The sequence below is a fragment of the Bubalus bubalis genome, chromosome 11 (genome assembly GCF_019923935.1).
Source record: "Bubalus bubalis isolate 160015118507 breed Murrah chromosome 11, NDDB_SH_1, whole genome shotgun sequence".
NCBI classification, from domain to species: Eukaryota; Metazoa; Chordata; class Mammalia; order Artiodactyla; family Bovidae; genus Bubalus; species Bubalus bubalis.
The window spans coordinates 92,728,490-92,752,050 of record NC_059167.1 but is presented as its reverse complement, the minus strand read 5'-3'; the positions used below and the strand labels follow the sequence as shown (position 1 = coordinate 92,752,050).

The following is a 23,561-nucleotide window of genomic DNA, read 5'->3' as shown; positions in this document are numbered from 1 at the left end:
ATAAGCAGAGTGAGAAATAACAGCCTTGACGTACTCCTTTCCCAATTTGCATCCAGTCTGTTGTTCCATGTCCCGTTCTAACTGTTGCTTCTTGAACTGCATACAGATTTCTCAGGAGGCAGGTAAGGTGATCTGGAATTCCCATTTCTTGAAGAATTTTCCACAGTTTGTTGTGATCCACACAGTCAAAGGCTTTGGTGTAGTCTTCATTGCATAACAAAAACAAGAAACCAGATCCTACCCCTAGAGTTGATCCAGTTGGTTTGGGCAGGTCTCAGACTTCGTGTTCATCAAAATCACATGGAGAGACACTATTGCTGAGTTTGATTTGGGGGGTTGGAATGGTGTCCAATAACTTGAATTTCAAATAAATCCTGAGGTCACACTGATGCTGCTGGTCTGTGAACCACACTTTGAGAACCCCTGAGGGTAAGGCATCAGGTAACTTTTCTTTAAGTTCTCCAAGATAGTAATGTTTAGACAGTTGAAAGTCACTTGCCTAAAAACAGTCATTCTCAATCTTTCTTGAAATCACCTGGGGAATTAAAAAAAAAAATACTGCTGCCTAAGTCTCTACCTTCTATTTTAATTGATCTGGGGTACAGCCTGAGTGTTGAGGGTTTTTTTTTTAAAAGGTTGCAAGATATAAAGGAAAGATATTTCAGGTGATTCTGATGTGCAGTCAAGACTGAGAGTTGCTGAAAATATTCTGCTTCCTCAAATCCTATTACCATTTACCTAAAATTTCCCCAGAGCTGGGTACTTCCACCACTATAACATAATAGAAGTTCCTTTCTAACTTGTTGTCCATGAACAATGATGAATTTCCAGTTTGATGTTTTAATAATGCTAATGTTTATTGAATACTTGGATGTAGTAGGCCTGGTGGTGAGGGTTTTGCCTCTTTACCATCTTTTTGTTCCACTTCGCTCACTGAATGGTTAGGCTTTGCTCACTGAATGGTTAGGCTTTGCTTACTGAATGGTTCAGTTCAGTTCAGTTCAGTCACTCAGTCGTGTCTGACTCTTTGCAACCCCATGAATCGCAGCACACCAGGCCTCCCTGTTCATCACCAATTCCCGGAGTTCACCCAAACTCATGTGCATCGAGTCGGTGATGCCATCCAGTCATCTCATCCTCTGTCATCCCCTTCTCCTCCTGCCCCCAATCCCTCCCAGCATCAGAGTCTTTTCCAATGAGTCAGCTCTTTGCATGAGGTGGCCAAAGTACTGGAGTTTCAACTTTAGCATCAGTCCTTTCAATGAACACCCAGGACTGATCTCCTTTAGGATGGACTGGTTGGATCTCCTTGCAGTCCAAGGGACTCTCAAGAGTCTTCTCCAACACCACAGTTCAAAAGCATCAATTCTTCGGTGCTCAGCCTTCTTCACAGTCCAACTCTCACATCCATACATGACCACTGGAAAAACCATAGCCTTGACTAGATGGACCTTTGTTGGCAAAGTAATGTCTCTGCTTTTGAATATGCTATCTAGGTTAGGCTTTGCTTACTGAATGGTTATGCTTTAAATCCTTTTTCCTCAGAGAGACCTTCTAATTTCTAGAAGTAATATTGTCTTCCAATTTGGTGTTAATAAATATTACATTTTTTAATTGGAGGATAATTGCTTTACAATGTTATGTTTCTGCAGTACAAGAATGTGAATGAGCTGTAGGTATACATATATCCTGGAGGAGGGCATGGCAACCCGCTCCAGTATTCTTGCCTGGAGAATCCCCACGGATGACAGGCTACAGTCCATGGAGTTGCAGAGGCGGACACGACTGAGCAACTCAGCACAGCATAGCACATGCATATATCTCCTCCCTCTTGAATTATGTATCACATTTTATTCTGTTTCTACTGGTGAGAAACTCAAGACAGGAAGAGAGGGAGAGACAGAGAAAAGGCAGGGGGCATTTTATGAGGGGAAAAAATCTTCTGATCTTAATACTTCGCCCTTAGTATTCAATCCTCTGTGGCCCTTGGCTGGGGTTTTATAGATTCAGTAATTCCAAGAGGAAAATTCCAAGAACACTTATGACTCTGCCCAAAGGCAGCTGATTTTCCTTTTGCTTTTAATTAATGCACTTCTTTCATTTCCAACAACAACGAAAAACCACTAACTTTTTTCCCCAGAAAGTAACTTCCTCGGGAACAAATTATAATACTATTAAGCACAATGATATAACTTGCTTCAGGTCAAGGGGTTTTAGACTTCACAGGAAACATTCAGTATTTACATGTCTCATAGCACTTCCCATCTCTTCAAGAGATGGTTCTGATATGTGCTATTGCACGACCCACCTCATGCAGAGAATTAATTTTAGAATCAAGGTTAAGAATACATCCTACAGCTTTAGTTCTTAAAGTTCCGCTCATTTCAAGCTTCATGAGATCTAAGAGCCATCAGGAGCCATATCTTTAATTTTTAGACCTGTGGTCTAGCAAAGTGTTCAGCAAATAGTACTTAATAAATGTCAACTAGACGGATCAATGTGTACACACAGGTGTATTTGCTTCACATAAGCCAGCACCACTGGGAGACCGACGCGGAGAGCTTTAAGAGTTAAGGAAGACAAATGCCATCTTTACGATCTAAGATTTCTTCAGTGCTCCAATTTTCTCTTCCCTGCTTTTGTACCAGTTTTGATAAGAACACAATTCACCCTAATGAGGCTGGCTCATCTCCTCACTCACCCATCTTCCTTCTTAAAATGGCCAAAGCAGCTATTCTGATCCTACCACAAGACACAAAATTCATTATAACAAAAACATGACTGGGGGAGGTACTGACTGATAAAATGTAGCCATGCAAATTCTGTGATACATGTTGCCAGAAAATTTGGGGGCAGTTCTCCAAGGCTGATAAGCTCTTTATAGGGCTTTCCCTGGTGGCTCGGCGGTAAAGAATCCACCTGCCAACACAAGAGACTTGGGTTCAGTCCCTGGTCTGGGAAGATCCCCTGGAGAAGTGCTGGGAGCCGGCATATTGCATATTGAGTGAGGATCTGTAATAGCTCAACTGGAATTCTATCACTGCCTGGAGCCAGCGCGAGGAACTCCGCCCATGACAAAGGTCATGAGGAAGGAGGCTCGGCATACGCAAAGGCGGGATCGAGCCTCAGGAGTCCCCCTGGAAATTCTCGAGCATCTACCCCCAAAACCAGAGTCTGCCTACTTTCTGCTTTGTGCTTTCACCTACACCTCTGACTTTACGGGGGGCTGTCCCCCACTACCTCTCTCTGAAAAGAGAGTTAGCTTACAGCTCCAGTTAATAATTCTTGGATGTGACAGTGTTTCAACCTACAAACTCCTTTGGAAATCCTCTAGCCTGCCTGAATGGGTTTTTCCGGCCACATGTGATTGTTCAGAGCCTCCCAATTGTGAGAGGCAGGAGATGTTCTAAACTGCCTAAACACAGATTCCTTTGAGTAGTTAAAAGATTGATTAGAAATTGTATTGGTGAAGGGTTTTTCACTTGTTGGGCCAATGTTTGCTGCTAAGTCTCCATACTCCTTACCTACTGTGTCCTTGGCAGTGTATTGATTGATATAATGGGTGTATAGAAATGTAAAATGCAGCTTTGTTCAATGCTTTTTGAAAGGCTGGCGCCTGACTTTGGAATAATCACCTTTAGAGAAAGATAAGTTTCTTAAATGTTAACAGGCCTCCGGGCCAGAAGATGATGTCTATCACCTGAACTTTTGCATATGATAAGTTTGCAAGAAGAAAGCCTGGCTTGCTGCATGACTCTACCCCTTCCCCCATTATCCTCTATGCATACCTTAAGGTATAAAAACTACTTTGGAAAATAAAGTGCGGGCCTTGTTCACTGAAACTTGGTCTCCCCATGTCATTCTTCCCTTTAACTTCTGGCTGAGCGTCCATCTGGAGCGTGGATGTCCTCTGCGACCATTTATTTGCCTGGGCTTCTAAGACCCACTCGAGAAGGTGTCTAAGGTGGGGCACCTTCCGCTATTCGAGAGGGCGCCTGCGGCCTCCGTGGTCAGAGCTAACCTGGTGTCACGGGTTATATTGATTTTCCGCGTAAACCAAGCCACTCAGCTTCTTTTCTCCACTGAATTTTCTTACTGAGCTATCCTTATTTCAGCCGCTTTTCTCCACTGAATTTCCTCACTGAGCTATCCTTATTCTATTACTCTTTGTATCCTTAATTAAAGTGTAATTAAGCAGTTATTCCCTGACCCTCGCCTAGCCGTCTCTCCTTCGAATACCCTGGATCAGCCGGGGCTGGTCCCCGGCAGAGAAGGAAATGGCAACCCACTGCAGTACTCTTGCCTGGAGGAGCCCATGGAGCCTGGCATGCTACAGTCCATGGGGTAGCAAAGAGTTGGACACAACTTACCAACAGAATAACAAGAAAGCCTGTTACAAGAAAGGACCTGGCTGAGCAAGTGGTGGGTGAGAAAGCACTCACTGCAGCGAGGTCAGAGTTCGACCTGGGCCACACACGGCACAGCACCTGGGTCACTTCTCTGTGCCTCAGTTTCCTCATCCTCAAATAAAGAGGTGTAGGTATCCTCCTAGCTCTGATACAGCCTGCATCTCTGTATTTGTCTTCATGTTATGGCATATACAGTCATTGTGCAGACACAGAAGGGCCAAGCAGGGAAGTCTACATATGTGCTTTGAAGGGTAAAAAAAAGAAAGAAATGATTTATAATAATTGGAGAATGCCAGGATCTGGGGGGTTGGTTTTGTTTTAAATACAAATGTTCTCCTGCATTTGCTTCTTTGGTTTTCATATAACATCAATTTGCCAAAGCCATATGGACTGGCATTATATTATTCTTTAAAAGGTATGAAACCAGGCTGGGTAACAGCCTGGCACAGGAGTCAACTTATCAAGTGAAACGATTCAGTTTGTAATGTAAGTACGTTTTCCAGGACCCTGTTTTGCACTAGAGACTGCTTACGGAACCAAGATAAAATTGTTGTGAAACCACCACACAAGCTCGAAACAAAGCTGATGCAACCTATTTACCTGTCTTGGAAATTAGCAAGCATTGCTATGGTTAGGCTGAAGCCCACTAACCACCTGAGTTATGCAACTGAAAAACACCGGCTTGATTAGGTCCCGGTCCTTGGACCTTCAGCCAGTGAAAGCATTAGAAATTAACTTTATGACACCCGAATGAGAACAAACAATTCAGAAATCATAAAAACAACAAAATCAAAGTCACTATCCATGAAACAACTAACTTAGCTCTAAGCTGAGATTTGGTTACTGAACTAATTTAAAGGAACTAATAAACACGCAAGTCACACCACACCTGCTTATAAATCATAAAGGGAGTTGTAAAAATCCATTTACAACATGAAGAGACTGTCTGTGCCTTATTCCCAAACAATAATACCCAAACACTGAAGCAAAGAAGTCAGTTATCTATTTACCTACTGGTGACCAACAACAGGAGTTTAGTGCTTTCAGGAGCCAGGCCATTGTGATCCTTAGTTTTACACGGCTAAACCAAGACTTATGTTAGCAGAAGGAGCAATCTGCTGCCAGGGTCTGCCCGAACTCCAAGAACCTGCTTTCTCTGGTCTGGAGGCAGATGGTACATTGTAAAAACAAAAGTCATGGGGAAAATGTACAGAAAGATATTCCCTTTAAAACCCTTTAAGAGGTTCTTTTTCCTAAAATCTAATGCCATAAATATACATGTTTATGTTAATATCTTAGCTTAAAATTTGGAACTGCTTCGGGGCATTAAAAAAGTTTCCTTAGCCTGATTCATATTCATGTGTTCACAGATTTCCATGGAATGTGAAAACAGCTTTTCCTTTAGCTGATTAACACCTAAGGCAGGACAGGACAGGAATTTTGGAATTCTAACAAATATCCTAAACAAAGACAGCTGTTGTCCTTATCCTTCAATATCACCACTAACTGTACCTCCACTAAGTTCTCGTATAGTAACTAAGACACTGCTTAATATGTATCTGAATCAGCTCAGGCTGCTATAGCAAAATAGCACAGATGGAGTGGCTTAAACAACAGGAATGCACTTCTCACTGTTCTGGAGACTGGTGAGTCCAAGATCCAGGGCCAGTTTGGTTCCCCTGTGAGGTTCCTCTTCCTAGCTGGCAGATAGCCACCGTCTTACTATATCCTCACATGGCAGACAACAAGCTCTGATCTCTCTCCTTCTCATAAGAACATTGACCCCAATGTGGGGACCCCAAGGATGATGTCACCCGACCCTAATGACCTCCCAAAGGTCCCACCTCCAAATAGCACCATGTGGGGCTTAGGACTTCAGCATATGGATTTTGGAGGGACATAATCACTTAGTCCATAATGGGATAACGTGGTTTATATTTGTAGGGTTTGCAATAGGTGAGCTAGACTGTAATAAACTGATCTCATAATACGCTTTTCCACAATGATTGTACAGGCTGGTGCGTCTCAGACTTTAGGTGCATCGGAATCCCCTGAAGCTTGTTAAAATACAGAGCACTTGGCTTGACCTCTAGGGATTCTCATTTAGTAAGTTTGAGGTTTCAGTCAGTTCCTCATTTAGTAGGGAACTATGTTGGGGGCCGGCGTGAGGCACTCCGCCCATGGCAAAGGTCATGAGGAAGGAGGCTTGACATACGCAAAGGCGGGATCGAGCCTCAGGAGTCCCCCTGGAAATCCTCGAGCATCTACCCCCATGACCAGAGCCTGCCTACCTTACTACTTTGTGCTCTCACCTACACCTCTGGCTTTACGGGGGGCTGTCCCCCACCACCTCTTTCGGAGAAGGAGTTAACTTAGAGCTCCAGTTAATAATAATTCCTGGGCGTGACAAGAGTGTTTTAACCTACAAACTCCTCTGAATGTTCTCTAGCCTGCCTGACAGGCTTGTCCGGCCACATGTGATTGCTCACAGCCTCCCAACCGTGAGAGGCACGAGATGCTTTAAACCTTCTAAAAACAGGTTCTTTAGAAAAGTTAGAAAATTATTAGTATAAGTGTAATGGGCTGATTAGAAATTGTATTGGTGAAGGGTTTTTCATTTGTTGAGCCAATGTTTACTGCTAAGTCTCCACATCCCCTGCCCTTACACACATTAATGAATATATAAAAGAAATAAGTATTAACCTTTGATATAAATCACGTTAGACCTTAGGCTAAGTAAATTCTTTCCTTAACTAAAACTCAATACACCCTCACCCTATAGGAATGTAACTTTATTTGGGTGGCGTCTGTTTTAAGAATAATCACCCCTGGAGAAATAAGTGTCCTGGTTGACTGACCGCTGTCACAAGGAGAGGGTCGTAAATTGTCAGCAGGCCCCCCGGCCAGAAGATGATGTAACACCCCTAAGACCTCTGTATACTTTTGTATGAAGCACCTGACTTTGATAAAAGTCAGGACTGCTGACCCCACGTGACTTTTGCATAACATCTCAGTGTATAAAAGTAGACCATGGAAAATAAAGAATTGGGATCAGTTTCTCGAAATACTGGTCTCCCCATGTCTCTCTCTCTCTCACTCTGGTTGAGTCTCCATCTGGAGCGCGGAACCCACCATGCTTACTAATTATGCCTGGGCTTCTAAGATCCGACCGGGGAGGCCTCAGTGTCTCCTCTCCTTCGGGAGAACGGAAGGACGCCTGCGGCCTACGTAAGTGGTGCAAGCTTCTTGTCTTGAAGTTTTATTGGTCCCCCGCGTAAACCAAGCTACTCAGCCTCTTTTCTCCACTGAATTTTCCTACTGAGCTATCCTTATTCCATTACTCTTTATATCCTTAATTAACGTTTAATTAAGCAGTTGTTTCCTGACCCTCTCCTATGCCGTCTCTCCTTCGAATACCCTGGATCAGCTGGGGCTGGTCCCGGGCAGGTGGCGCCCGAGACAGGATATTCCAAGGTAAGCTCCCTGCAATTAGGGTCATCAGCTCTATTGCTCCCCCGTTCTCGGAACAACTGGGTCATCAGCCCTCTTGTTCCCCCACGGAGCAGTTTGGGTCATCAGCTCTACTGCTTCTCCCTCGGAACAGTTTTGGGTCATCAGCCTGCTGTTCCCCCCCGCCCTGGAACAATCTGGGTCATCAGCCCTATTGTTCTTCCAGTGTTCGGGATGGCTAGGACCCCACTCAAGGGTGCCGCGGACCCCCCTGTAGGATAGACAGGGCGAGAGGAGTGGAAAGTGTTGAAAGTGTTGAAGAGTTAGAGAGAAAAAACGTTTCTAAAAAGGCTGACAAGAAAGGCCTGATCTTTTAATAGCTAAAAGCAAAATCGTCTATTATACTTAACTTTCTGACATGGTTAACACTGAAACTAAGAACGCCAACTCTTTATACAAGTAATCTTGAAACTTAAAGAGGGTACTGTTAATTTAGATACTTGGGTGAAGGTAAAAAAAAAAAAAAAAAACACTAAAAACTTATCCTATAAATATGATTAAAAATGTTCTGAACCCTCGTCATGAGGCTGTGGGATAGCCTATGGGAGAGGCTACAGCGGTGGATGGTAGTGGGTCTCCACCTTCTGCGCAGATCATATTTTCTGCCATTAACGAGGAAAAGGAGGGAGACTGTGCTCTACCTCCCGAGGAGTGAGAGGGCTTACAGGACGCTGCGGCCGGGCGCCCTGGTGAGCCCCCTCTCCCTCTACACAAACCTTTAAAAATTTATCCAACAATTTCTGATTTAAGGCGACTACTCCACCTCCGCTTGCACCTCCCAGGGCCTAAGAATTCCCCAGTTTACATCCAAAGCCTCCCAGAGCATTGCCTAGGGTTGAAAAAGATAAAAAGTTTTCTTTTAAACAAAGTAGCTTTTAAAGAATACACAATATACAGAGCCTGCTCCTTGCAAAAAACCCCCTCAGGGGGGCCTCACCCAAGCAAAAAAAAAAAAAAGAGAAAAAGAAAAAAGGAAAGAAAATAGAGAAAGATCTAAAGATAAAAAAAGAACTAAAGAGTGAAAAGGAGAGAGGAACGGAGGAAGAAGGAATCAGGGAATGCAGCAAGATAGAAAAAGGAAAAAAGGAAGTTAGAAAAAGAGATACAGAGAGAAAGAGAGGGGGAGAGAGAGAGAAAGTAAGAAGGAAGAAGGGAGAATGAAAGAGGGAAACAAGAAGGAAATGATAGAAAGTAAAAGAGAAGAGAAGAGGAAGGAAAAAAGATAGAGTGAGGAAAAGAAAACTTGAGAAAGATTTAAAGAGAAGAAGGAAGAAAAAATCAGCAGAGGAGAGAGGAGAGGACTTACAGGACACTGTGGCCAGACGCCCTGACGAGCTACCTCCCCCTCTGCGCAAACTTTAAAAAAACTTATCCACCACTTTCTGATTTGGGGCGATAGCTGCCGCCTCCATTTGCGCCTTCCAGGGCCCAAAAGTTCCCCACTTTGCCCCCAAAGCCTCTCAAAGTGTTGCCTAAGCCTGAGGAAGATAAAAGTTTTTTAAACAGTGGAGCTTTTAAAACAGACTGCATGCACAATATGCAGAGCGTGCTCCTTGGAGAAAACCCCCTCAGGGGGGTCTCACCCAGGCTAAGAGAAAAACGGTAAGGGGATTTAGCAACAATATTAACCCTTGACAAGCCGGTTACTCCAATTCCAATGGGAGTGGCTGGCCCCCTACCTGAGGGCATTGTAGGACTTGTGCTAGGGCGTAGCTCGCTTTCTTTTCAAAAAATTTTGGTGGTGCATGGTGTAGTAGATTCTGATTATATTGAGAAATTAAAATTTTGACCTCACCGCCTACTAAAACTGCAAATTAATAAAGGTCAAAGAGTAACACAGTTTTTGCTTTTACCTTAGTATCAGACAAGAAAACTCTTGACTTCTCAAGCCAAGAGCCGCAGAGCTAGTGATCTAGCCTTTTGGGTGCAGGAAATTACAGCTCCAAGGCCTTTAAAAGATCTTTTAATTCAAGAAAATAAAATGTCAGGGCTATTAGACACAAGAACAGACATCTCTTAACATTGCTGGGAAAGACTGGCGCAGTTCCTGACCCACACATACTACTGAAAATGAGTTGGTGAGATTAGAAAAAGTGGTATGCAGGGTGGGAATGCTGTAGAAAAAAAGGTGAGGGAGAGTTTAAAACCTTGAAGAGTAGTGAGTTCCCCATTGCTGGAAGTATTCAAGCAAAGATTAGATGGTTGCTTGTCATCTGAAAGCTATAGACCAGATTTAGGTTACAAAATGATAACTGGAAAAGCTTATAAAGATGTTGTACAACACCTCTTTACTTGCTTCTCATATTTAAGTCTGCCAAAAGTTTTAAAAACTGCCCCTTTGAAGCGGAGAGATTGTTTACTAACTTTAAATGATTTCCAAAAATTATTAGGAGACATTAATTGGATACGCCCACATTTAAAACTGACTACTGCAGATTTAAAGCCTTTGTTTGATTGCTTAAAAAGCTATCCTAATTCCAGTTCTAAGAAAAAGTTGACTAACGAGACAGAGACAGCTCTTATTAAAGTAGATGAGACCTTAAATGATCAGTTAATTAAGATTAATATTACCAAAAGATGAGATTAAATTATTCTTGCCACAAAACATACACCTACAGGGTGCTTGTGACAAAAAGGCCCCTTGGTTCCATCTACCAGTGACCCCAAGAAAAATAGTTTTATCTTATCCCAGCTTGGTTGCACAATTAATTATAAAAGGAGGAAAAAAGAAGTGTGGAACTTTTTAGAAAAGAAGTAGCAAATATAGTAATTCCATTCAATAAGGATCAACTGCAAGTCTTTTACAAGATAGTGATCATTGGCAAGTTGCCCTGATAGATTTCAGGGGTCAAATTTTGTTTCATTTGCCCTCAAGCCCCCCTAGTAGTTAAAAGTTCAAAAATGTTAGATTGGCAGTTTAAAGACACCTGTGAAACTTTCCAACCCTATGTAGTTCCTACGCTCCCCTTTACCCTATGGGAGAGGGACGTGCTGTCTCAAATAAGAGATACTCAGAGAAGGGTTTTCTCAATTTCTTAGTTATCAACAGACAGTACAATTAACAATACTATATATATTATTATAAATACATAATATAAATATATTTGCCTAATTGCAGTTTGCCTAATTAGATATGGGTACAAATAAAATATAATAAAGGTATACTTAATTCTATTTGTAGATCTATACTTAATTAATTTGTATATAATTAATATGTATACTATATATGCATATTATATATATACTATATAATTAAATATATATTGCAGTGATATAATGTGTGTGTGGCTGATATTAATTGGTATGGATTGATGCTGTGATGATATATGTTCTATATACTGTATAATTATATTATATATGTGTGACATGTATTATTACAGTACATTGGTTTGTGTTGGTTGGTATTAGCTGTGTATGTGTTGTATTGCTGTAATATATATTAATTAACATAAAGATTAATTCAAGTATATTGATTTATATATATTATATGTCAATAAGTTTATACTTGTTGCCATATATAAATACATATATAAATACATTTTGCATTTAGGTATATCTGTATACCTGTATACCAAAATGAGATAAGGAGGTTATACATTTATTACTTAAATTTATACAGAGACCTAAACTAAACATTAGACCTAAATTAACATATCCCTAAATTTATGCTGTTAAAATGTAAATTTTAAAAATTTAAAAAATTAAATTGACAACTGCTTGACAATTCTTTTACCATAAAACCCCCATAGGTGTAATTGAGATAGCCAGACAAAAAATTGGTTTTATGGCAAAACGGCCCCCTAGAATGGGTCCATCTCCCAGCCCAAGCTAAAGAAATAGTGGCCTCTTATCCAGGACTGATAGCTATGTTGATATTAAAAGGGAGAAAACGGAGCATTGAATTGTTCGGTAAAGAGACATCAGAAATTGTAATTCCATATAATAAGAAACAACTTGATGCTCTTCTAATGTTTGAAAATTGGCAGATTGCTATAGGAAACTATTTTGGTCAAATTTTTGCATCATTTACCTTCACATGTTTTGTTGAATTTTATATCCAGACATCCAGTTATTTTTCCTGTCAGATGTAAACAATCTTCTATTCCAAATGCTCAGATAATTTTTACTGATGGGTTAGCAAATGGTAAAGCCTCCATAGTCACTAAAAATCACCAAAAGGTTTTAGAAACACGGGAAACTTCAGCTCAAAGAGCTGAGATAACAACAGTCATAGAGGCTTTTGCTATGTTTGCAGATGAGGAATTTAACCTTTATTCTGATTCTCAGTATATTGTCAGGTTGTTTCCACACACTGAAACTGCGGTTTTGCCTGAAAATAAAACTACCATATTTCATTTGTTAAGTAATTTACAGCAACAAATTTAGAAAAGAAAGAAAATATTTTTTATTGGACACATTTGGGCTCATTCCAGATTGCCCGGCCCTTTAAATGCCTTTAATGACTTGGCTGACTTGTTAACCAGAAATACAGTGGCTGCTGTGATTGAGGAGGCCAGAGCCTCTCACTCACTTCATCATCAAAATGCTACTGCCTTAAGATATCAATTCCAAATTCCCAGAGAGACTGCTCGAGAGATTGTGCGTTCTTGCCTACACTGCCCCACTGTTTATAATAGTTTACCTATGGGAGTTAATCCTCGCGGTCTCAAACCTAACGTACTCTGGCAAATGGATGTTAACTCATGTCTCTTCATTTGGAAAACTGTCTTTTGTTAATGTAACTGTAGATACCTTTTCTCACGTTATTATTGCAACTGCTCGTACAGGGGAAGTAGTTAAAGATGTGATACAACATCTCTTTACTTGTTTTTCATATTTGGGCCTGCCAAAAGCTCTAAAAAACTGACAACGCTCCTGCTTACACTTCTAAGTCTTTTCAGGAATTTTGTATAAAGTTTCAAATTAAACATAATACTGTCATCCCTTATAATCCCCAGGGACAGGCCATTGTTGAAAGAGCGCATCAAACATTAAAAATCCAAATTCAAAAACTAAAAGAAGGGGAGTTTAAGTATAGCTCTCCCCATCAAATCTCCCCATCAAACATGCTCTTTTTGTAATAAATATTCTAAATACTGATCTGGCTGGAACTACTGCAATGCTTCGTCATTGGTGCCTAGAGCAATTAAATGCAAAACCATTAGTCAAATGGAAGGACCTCTTCTCAGGACAATGGGAGGGTCCTGACCCATTATTAACTAGCAGTCGAGGATGTGCTTGTATTTTTCCACAGGACGCAGATTCACCAATTTGGGTTCTAGACAGGCCAGGTTCGAGGGGCGCACTCGCTCGCCCCGCCCACCAGGCAGCTCTCGCCTCCGCGCCTCCAGCCTCGCCCTGCACCCTCCTCGCTGCACCCCACGACCTAGAGCAAAGAAGTTTGTGCAGCAAGTGAGGGCCAGAGAGGAGAGCGCACCCGCAAAGTGCCATCCAGACCAGCGCAGCGCCCGCCAGCAGGGGAGACAAGATAAACATCGAGATCCCAGCGAGACTGACAGGGCTGCTGCAGCGTGAACTCCAACCAAAAAATAATTCTATTTATTCTGTTTTAGCTTGTCTACCCTTGCCTTATGTTTTCCTTTTTACTAATGACTCCAACAAACTTAATGTATTCATGAATTATTCAGGTGGACCTAACGTGGTAACTTGTGAACAATGTATGCTTTCATCTTGTTTAAACCCTCAATGTAATGTTTGCTCCTTTGTGGTGTTACAATGCCCATCCTATCTTATGGTGCCTATATGATAGCTATGGTCTTGCCGTGTTACAGCAACTACAGGATTTAATGCGATCGCGACGGTTTGTGGGCTTACTTATTTTAGGAATATCAGCTTTAATAGCAGCAATTAGTTCTGTTACTGCGGCAGCAGTATCATTGACTCAACAAGTGCATACTGCCCAATATGTTGATACCATGTCTAAAAATGTTTCACTAACTCTAGCAACTCAGGAAGCTATAGATAGGAAATTAGAGATGAGAGTAGATGCCTTAGAAGAAGCAATTATGCATATTGGGACTGAGTTGCAGGCTTTAAAGGTGAAGATGGCTTTGACATGCCACGCTGATTACAGGTGGATATGCGTGACATCCTTGAAGGTAAACGAGACAGATTATGAATGGGAAAAGATTAAAAATCATATCTCAGGTGTTTGGAATAGTTCTGATATTGGCCTGGACTTAGGGAAACTTCATAGTCAAATACAGACCTTGGAACACTCTCGACTGGATTTTACCGCCGCTGGAGCAGCTAATGACTTTTTTCATACCTTCTCTAACTTAATTTCTGGAAAAAATATTCTGTCTAATATCCCTAGTTATGCTGTCATTGGTGCTCAAATCCTACTTCTCATAAGCATTCTTCCTTGTATTGTCAGGATTCTTCGGCAGAGCATTTGGAAGCTCGCGACTGAGCTGCATCTGGCTGTTTTAAGAAATAAAAAAGGGGGAGATGTTGGGGGCCGGCGTGAGGCACTCCGCCCATGGCAAAGGTCATGAGGAAGGAGGCTTGACATACGCAAAGGCGGGATCGAGCCTCAGGAGTCCCCCTGGAAATCCTCGAGCATCTACCCCCATAACCAGAGCCTGCCTACTTTACTACTTTGTGCTCTCACCTACACCTCTGGCTTTACGGGGGGCTGTCCCCCACCACCTCTTTCGGAGAAGGAGTTAACTTAGAGCTCCAGTTAATAATAATTCCTGGGTGTGATAGGAATGTTTCAACCTACAAACTCCTCTGAATGTTCTCTAGCCTGCCTGACAGGCTTGTCCGGCCACATGTGATTGCTCACAGCCTCCCAACCGTGAGAGGCACGAGATACTTTAAACCTTCTAAAAACAGGTTCTTTAGAAAAGTTAGAAAATTATTAGTATAAGTGTAATGGGCTGATTAGAAATTGTATTGGTGAAGGGTTTTTCATTTGTTGAGCTGATGTTTACTGCTAAGTCTCCATATCCCCTGCCCTTACACACATTAATGAATATATAGAAGATATAAGTATTAACCTTTGATATAAATCACGTTAGACCTTAGGCTAAGTAAATTCTTTCCTTAACTAAAACCCACTACACCCTCACCCTATAGGAATGTAACTTTATTTGGGTGGCGTCTGTTTTAAGAATAATCACCCCTGGAGAAATAAGTGTCCTGGTTGACTGACCGCTGTCACAAGGAGAGGGTCGTAAATTGTCAGCAGGCCCCCCGGCCAGAAGATGATGTAACACCCCTAAGACCTCTGTATACTTTTGTATGAAGCACCTGACTTTGATAAAAGTCAGGACTGCTGACCCCGCATGACTTTTGCATAACACCTCAGTGTATAAAAGTAGACCATGGAAAATAAAGAATTGGGATCAGTTCCTCGAAAGACTGGTCTCCCCATGTCTCTCTCTCTCTCACTCTGGTTGAGTCTCCATCTGGAGCGCGGAACCCACCATGCTTACTAATTATGCCTGGGCTTCTAAGATCCGACCGGGGAGGCCTCAGTGTCTCCTCTCCTTCGGGAGAACGGAAGGACGCCTGCGGCCTACGTAAGTGGTGCAAGCTTCTTGTCTTGAAGTTTTATTGGTCCCCCGCGTAAACCAAGCTACTCAGCCTCTTTTCTCCACTGAATTTTCCTACTGAGCTATCCTCATTCTATTACTCTTTGTATCCTTAATTAAAGTGTAATTAAGCAGTTATTCCCTGACCCTCGCCTAGCCGTCTCTCCTTTGAATACCCTGGATCAGCCGGGGCTGGTCCCCGGCAGGTGGCGCCCAAGCTACTCAGCCTCTTTTCTCCACTGAATTTTCCTACTGAGCTATCCTCATTCTATTACTCTTTGTATCCTTAATTAAAGTGTAATTAAGCAGTTGTTTCCTGACCCTCGCCTATGCCGTCTCTCCTTCTAATACCCTGGATCAGCTGGGGCTGGACCCTGGCAGAACTAAGGATTTGTATTTCTAGCAAGCTCCCAGATGATACTGATGCTATCTGAGAACCACTGATGCAGGTTTCCTTTAGAATGTCAGCATCAGTTATGACTCTGTGGGCCTGTATTGGCTCCTCAGTAATAACTTTTATGCTGAACATATTTGAAATGTGTCAGTTGCTCATACGCAGATGTTGCAAAGCACGATGCTCAATAAGCAGATGGACAGATCTGCTGGGTGAGGCTGCTTCATGCTGCTGAGCACCCAGGAAGAGTCAATTAATGCAGTCTGTCTCATCAGCTAATTGTGACTTCACAAGTCACCAGGATTTACAAAACAGCTTGCTGACATCTTATCCTTACTGATTTTTATCTTAGAATTTAGATTTGGTCTTCAACGTTGATGGATTATTGCATCAACAGGCACATTAGAATCATTTGCACTGATATCAAATTTTGACAAAGCTTAACATGAAGCACTTAAGTAATGCTTACTATTTATGTTCAACTCATTTGCCCTAGAGTCACACTTGGTTAAATTTTAAAGCATGGCTCTGTCATGAAACAGCATAGTTTTAAGATTTATTTCAAGTACACTTTGGAATGTAAACATACCTTATTTAGTTTTACAAAAGATTCCAGTCCCGCTTCCAAGGGATTTGTATCACAGTTCATCTAAAAGGGAAACATGCATTTTAAATCTTAGGTGAGCATAAGTAGTTTTAGTAACATCACTTTCATATTTATTTTTTAAAGAGAATACTTTTTCATTTGAAATATATGGATAGACAGATAGACATAGATATAGATTGTGAACTGGCCTCTAAAGTAATATTTTAAATCTAAAATTCAAAAGTAGCCTTTCAGCAAATACTGTTATTTTAATAGCAAATTAGATGCTAAAATCCCCAGCTTGTTTCCAAGGCTTTTTTGGTATAATAAACATCTGAGGGATGCCACAACAATGATGTTCTTCCCAGAAACAAGATTCTCATAAGCTTTTACCTACTAATTCTGCATAAATGTGATTTGAAACATTATTAAGTAATTTATTTATCTTGCAATCATCCAGAAATCAGGATAAGTGGAGGAAAAAAGCATATGGTAGGAAAATAGTTTCCACAGAGTTCAGGAGAGGGAAAAGGAAAAAAAAAAAAAAGAGGTTGAATTTGGCTGTCATTATAATATACTTCAAAGAGAGCTAAAGCCATTATTTGGGACTAGACATGATTTTTGTTTGTTTTGATGTCATCAGTCTCTTTTGCACCAAAAGAACTGATCTAAACCCCATAAAAGGTAGCCAAACTTAACAAAAGAAAACACAACCTTTGCATGACCTAGATGCGTAATATAAATTTGTTTTACATGATATAAAATTTGACCTCATATTTCCTAGTCAATTTGAGCAACTCTAAGATTATTTTTTACCTGCTCAAATTTTCAAAATTCCAGAAACAAGATGAGAATTTATTACTTAGGGTTTTCTCAGTGTTTCACCCCAAACCTCATGCTTACTAGAGCACGCGATACCATCTTGTTGATTTTAAGATGCTGTCCTTACCACACTGACATTTCTAAAGCCCGCATGTGTTCTATGATAAAAAGTCTACTTTTAAGACAGTATTTCATTGATTAAAAAAAACAAGTTTCAGAATTCCAGGAAAAAATTTTAAAAGTCCAGATGCTTGATTGCTGTAATAACGCTAGAGGGCGTGCTGGCACCGCTGGGAAATTAGAGGGGCTGGGATGGAGACAGAAGGAAATGAAAGGGGGAGAGCAGAGAAACGCGGCTCATTCCTTGCTGAGAGTGGAGGCAGAGCTATCCTCTCCGTCTCTCCCTGCAGCAGCGTCCTCTGAGGACACCCCCCCTCCCCCACCCCGGTAGGCTGAGGATCCCTGCAACAGAGCACATCCTCTGTAAATCAACAACTGCCCCAGGGCTCTTGTTCTTTCAGTGACTCCAGGAGGCTGTATTGTCCACCTCAAAACCCACTTTCTTCTGCCCCTGATCTAACTGTCCTAGGGACCCTGCCTGTGCTTTCAAACCCACTTTGCCCTCAAATTCACGCTTTATGTCCTAGGCACTTTGCAGGCTACCTAATCTTGACAATAACTCTGTAGGATAAAGACTGTCTCTCTCTTACAGAGAAGTGAAGTCTCTGGAGGGTTAAGGCCACATAATATGTGGTAGAGGATACATTCAAACTCCAGAGACCCTACCCTGAAGTACACCCTTTACAAAGGTCCCTTATCTAAGCTCTCATACCTAAAACCTCAATGTATTCCAAGAAAACAACTAGTGGACCTGAGAAAATTGAGATCTAAAGATAGTCTGCTGTATTGGAGATAAAATAAGAGAACGGAGTTTGAACCACTGTTTGGACACTTCTGTGCAATCTGGACCAAGTTGTTTATTGTTTCTTAGCGTGCTTGTGTGTATAACTCCCACCTCCTTGCCCAAGAATCACCAATAATACCCTCTTCAGGGAGAGCTGAGAAGGTAGATGACATCATGCTTATAAAAATGGCGTGTAACTACACAAATAGAAACCCTGAGTTCTCATTATTAACGATGGGTGTGGGCTGGACCAGCACATTCCAGACCACCAACCTTGCCCCTCAGAAAGACAGCTTTTGCTGTTACTTTCCCAAAAGGTGCAGAATAAGAAGGAAATGATGATAGACAATATGACAGAGGAGAAGGAAGAATTTTGAAAAGTGGCCCTCAAATCCCATGAGGTAGACAGGCTCCCTTGGGGCAGCCAAAGTCAGCACACAGAGGCAGATGTCCAGGGCTCTCTGCCAAGCAAGGGGAATTAAGGCAGAATAAACATTACATCAGAGTTTCCCTGAATTTGTAACTGGGAAATTGAGGAGAAAAACCTTTGTCCCTAATTAAATAAAGTTTTCAGGACTTCCCTGGTGGTCCAGTGGTTAGGACTGCATGCTTCCATTGCTGGTGGTGTGGATTCCAGCTCTGGTCAGGGAACTAAGATTTGGCATGCTGTCCAATGTGGCCCCCCCAAAATTTTTTTTTCTTACAATACATTCTTTCTCTTACAGTCAGAGCCAATGTTAACACAGTTAAACTAACCCTTGCATAAAAATCAGATACAACACATGTAAAATTTTAATAAAGATGATAGCATTTCAAACCTCTGACCCCCAGGCTCTGAAAGCTTTCTCCAGTCTTAAGGCATTCATGGCATAGGTTCCAAAATTGTCAATTCCCTCCTCCTGGCCTGCATTCATGATAGCATCGTAAAGCGCTGCAGAATCTTCTCGTCTGTGGTACAGCTCCCAACCCAGCTCACCTGAAATACACCCACAAGGGCCACAGTAGAGTAGGAATGACAATCTCTAGGTCTAATGTGCATTAGCTAAAACACATCAACAAATGAGAGGTTCCATTTCTGCAAAATAGACACTATAGAGTGATAAAAGCTCGGTTCCCAAAAAAGTTGCAACCAAGCCTCACTGCAAAGGAGCCTGCCATATGACAGATGCTTCTGGGCCTAGTACTTCCCCACCCCCCACACAGAGAGCAGCATTTAAGACAACTCAGACAATTCAGCACTTAAGCTTACCTCTCACCTTGGCTTCATAATGTTAAGTGAGGAATTAGCATGGCAAAGTTTATCAAGATAAGGGGTTCAAGGTTTAAACACCTCAACCCCCAACTCCTTGGCCCCAAATCGCAAGGCTTAAACATACAGACCACTGATGACAATTATTTGAATGTTTATCATTCAACTGTGGAATAGCCAGAGCTTCTAATGGCCCCCGCTTCCTCCTTCTCCCCTGCTTGGTCATTTCATTCACCATTAGAACCATAGGCAAAAAAGAAAAGAAAATGAAACCCAACTAAAGAGTCGGCTTATTTTTTATTTTGCTTATGTTTTATTCTGGTCACCAGTTTTCCAAGGTTGGGTGGAGGGAGAATGGGGAAAAGAGAAGCCTAGGGAAGAGCTATGGCCTTTATACTGTGTGCTCGCCTTGTTCCCCAGGCGGAGGGCTAATGGTGCGGTGCTTCTCCAGGACATGAGCACCGCATACCCGAGTGAATGCTGGGCACCTAGCATTCCTTCTGCAAAGGGACAAGGAGTCTAGAGGAGGTTAGGAGGGAGCCCAGAGAACCAGTGGGGAACTGGAGGGCATTCATTCATCCCTGTTTCTAGTACCTACTGCATGCCATTAGGTGCCAAGGAAGACTTCTCTAATGCACTTAGTCAGAAAGAAAGATGAACAGCAGTAATGCTATAAGGGCAGTGCCTGACGCATTCAAGATGTTCTCTAAGGGAGACCATTTTGAATTCTCCCACATGGAATCAATCCTAAAGGAAATCAATCCTGAATATTCATTGAAGGACTGATGCTGAAGCTCCAATATTTTGGCCATCTGGTGCGAACAGCCGACTCATTTAGAAAAGACGCTGATGCTGAGAAAGATTGAGGGCAGGAGAAGAAGGGGGTGACAGAGGACGAGATGGTTGGATGGCATCACTGACTCAATGGACATGAATTTGAGCAGCTCCGGGGGATGGTGAAGGACAGGGAAGCCTGGCATGCCACATGCAGTCCACATTGGTCACTGTGGGTGACCCCACTGGGGTCACAGTGTCAGACACGACTGCGCAGCAACAACAACAACACAGCATCAGCTGGCCTGAGCATTCTGTCATCCCTTCCAGCTATTCCAACAACTATCCTCTTTGCACTTTCTCACCTACCTTTCTGAATGGTAGGCAGCTAGCTATGGGCCTGGAACCACAACTGGAAATCTGCAGAATGACTTTCTCAGACTCGGAGTGATTAAACAGAATTTTCAGAAGACTTGGGCAGGAGAAATCGTCCTCCAAAGTTACATTGAAGAGACTGAACATGTGTGTATGCACACATTTCCGGGTGCTTCTAAATTTTAGAGACTTACTTTAGGTTATTTTTCAATTCTTACCAGTATAAGATATCCTGATAGCAGTGACAGGAATGTTGGAAACCTTTAAAGACTTGGTTTGAAGAAACTTGAAAACATTATCACTAAGATCTTCAGAGGTCAGTTTCTGTAGGACCTTTCTTGAATATGGCCCTGCGACGCCAAGGACTCCAAGCTCATCAGTTATGTTTTTAATTTCAACATCATATCCACCTTTGATTGCCTCTTCCTCAATCCATCTGCATTTGAGATTCATAAACACTGTGTTAAATCTTGCTGGAATAACACATGTTGGTAACAGATTATTTCTCTGAAGATATACTGTGTGTCTAGAATTACCAGAAAATCCCTAGAGTGTCATTTCATATAATCAACAAATTTTTAAATTTGAGGAAACTGAGTCTCAGAGATAGTAAATGATTCTTTTTAAGCTACCCACTTACAAATATGTGGGTGATTTTTCACAGTACAGAAGGATCCTTCCATTTAAACAAGCTCTGCCACAAAATTTTTTCAAACAGTGACAGCCCTACTGCATTTAAACTAATGAGTCCATCTTGGGAAGTTAATTTAAATCCAAATTTTCTCTAATACCCATATATAGGAGACACAATCATGCTGCTAAAGGTTAATAACGTGCCTGCCACCAGACACATGCTTGCTTTGACAATTACAAGGAGAAGATTAAAACTCTAAAGACTGGTTTCACTTTCTGAGTCTTGATTGGAAGCCAGTGAGAGGGTTTGCTTATAATTTACTGAGCAGTCCCTGGAGCTACACATGTCTGTCATAAAATGATCATCTGGGCTGACACAAAGCTAAGTGACTAAGATGGCTCCTAACATATCTTGGATAGGAGGATAGAATTTGTATCACCTTACAACTAGAGGAGAAGGCAATGGCACCCCACTCCAGTACTCTTGCCTGGAAAATCCCATGGACTGAGGAGCCTGGAAGGCTGCAGTCCATGGGGTCGCTAAGAGTCGGACACGACCAAGCAACTTCACTTTTCACTTTCACGCATTGGAGAAGGAAATGGCAACCCACTCCAGTGTTCTTGCCTGGAGAATCCCAGGGATGGGGGAGCCTGGTGGGCTGCTGTCTATGGGGTCGCACAGAGTCGGACACGACTGAAGCGACTTAGCAGCAGCAGCAGTACAACTAGAGTGAGAGTCTGTTAAGAGTAAGAGGTTTATCAAGCAACAATATTCCAAATATTTTTGAAATACTAAAGACAATATATTTTAGAGTAGACTAAATAGTAGACTGAGGATTCATGTGAAGGACAGAGTTGGCAAATCAATGATTTCAACGCAGCGATGGGCCAGGGAGCACGAAGTATGGAAAAGAAAAAAGAAGAAAACCCCAGAGGCAACAGATTAACGTGAACCAAATGTGAGCATCAGAGTCAACAAGACTAACTTGAGCAGGTCACTTTAACCCAAACTTCAGTTTCCTCACCTGAAAATGGGCATAATAAACACCTTGCAGATAAATCTACTAAAAGAACTTATTGAGATAATGTGTAAAAATGGTTCTGACATATGAGTGATCCCTAATAAATAGGAGTTAATATTATTAGAACCAGTAAGCCCACTGGTTTACTTTACCTTTGGGAAGGGGATGGTTATAGGGACCCTTACTTGAAGTAATTTCCTATGAAAGACATGACATTTATTTAAAACAAAAAGGTTTAAAGACTGTAAGTTATATTTTCAATTACTGATTTAAAAAGCCCACAAAACATAAGTACGCTTGGTGGAAGACTGGATCAGTTATAATGCATATAGTTTTCTTAGTACATGTACACTTACCTAAGATCATGAAGTTCTGACCCAGAACCAGTTACTAATAGAAACTCCCCAGGAGACTGGTGAGAGACAGTCAACTCAGCATATACTCGACCTTTTGGTGTTAACATGTGACTTATATTTGTAAAACCCACCTACAGAAAAGAATAAAATCTTATGTATCCTTTCAATGCCATATGGAAATAAAAATGTGGATGTCAACAATGTAAGACATCTGAATCTTTTATATCAATTGTGTGAACTATCTGTAAACCTAAACCCATTCATTTTGAAGTTTTAAGTTTAAAAGATCATTATAATTACTGATCATAAAAATTACATTTCAACCAATCTGGGGGTTCCTATTGACACAATTAAACAAAGCCATATGATCCTTAGATAATAATTCAGTCAACAAAAATTTAAATTTGAAAATTAGCTAGAATGCCCCTCACTAGTTGAAGAATTCTCATATTCATACAGAAATCATTAGGTGAATTGAAATAATTTTTTGAAAATGAGGGGATAGAAAATTAAGCAGGCCAGGATCCTGGACCTTATACCCCTACCCCTATAATGTTATTTACCTTGGGAATAACATTTGCAAAGAGATGGTCCAACAATCTAATGGAGTCTTGGCCTTTGATGTTAAACTTGCCAAATGGTGACAGGTCAATCACCCCTACTCTTTGCATAACCTGTTGATACTCAGAGCCCACGGGCTCAAACCAGTTTGTGCGGTGAAAACTTGGCCTGAAACACAAAACAGGTTATTTGTTTTCAAAAAAATTCAGAATAAGAATATTTTTATAAGCTCTGTGTGCTCAGTCACATCCGACTCTTTGTGACCCCATGGACTGTAGCCCACGAGGCTCCTCGGTCCATGGAATTTTCCAGGCAAGAATACTGGAGTGGCTTGTCTCTCCAGATTCCTACTCCAGAGAATCTTCCTGACCCAGGGATCAAATGTGTGTCTCTTACATCTCCTG

The 23,561-nt window shown here is 41.6% G+C and overlaps 1 protein-coding gene across 4 annotated transcripts in view; it reads right to left on the bottom strand.

Annotated features, from left to right (window-relative positions):
- Nucleotides 1–23,561, bottom strand: part of DMGDH (dimethylglycine dehydrogenase) — an 86,204-nt gene that overhangs the window by 25,434 nt on the left and 37,209 nt on the right. For all 4 annotated transcript variants that reach the window (XM_025296364.3, XM_006053962.4, XM_006053963.4 and 1 more), the window contains 5 exons: nt 23,160–23,325; nt 22,597–22,727; nt 20,804–21,021; nt 19,006–19,163; nt 16,465–16,524 (listed from right to left, as the gene is read on the bottom strand). In XM_025296364.3, coding sequence (XP_025152149.3) covers nt 16,465–16,524; nt 19,006–19,163; nt 20,804–21,021; nt 22,597–22,727; nt 23,160–23,325 — 733 coding nt within the window. The remainder of the gene's footprint in view (nt 1–16,464; nt 16,525–19,005; nt 19,164–20,803; nt 21,022–22,596; nt 22,728–23,159; nt 23,326–23,561) is intronic.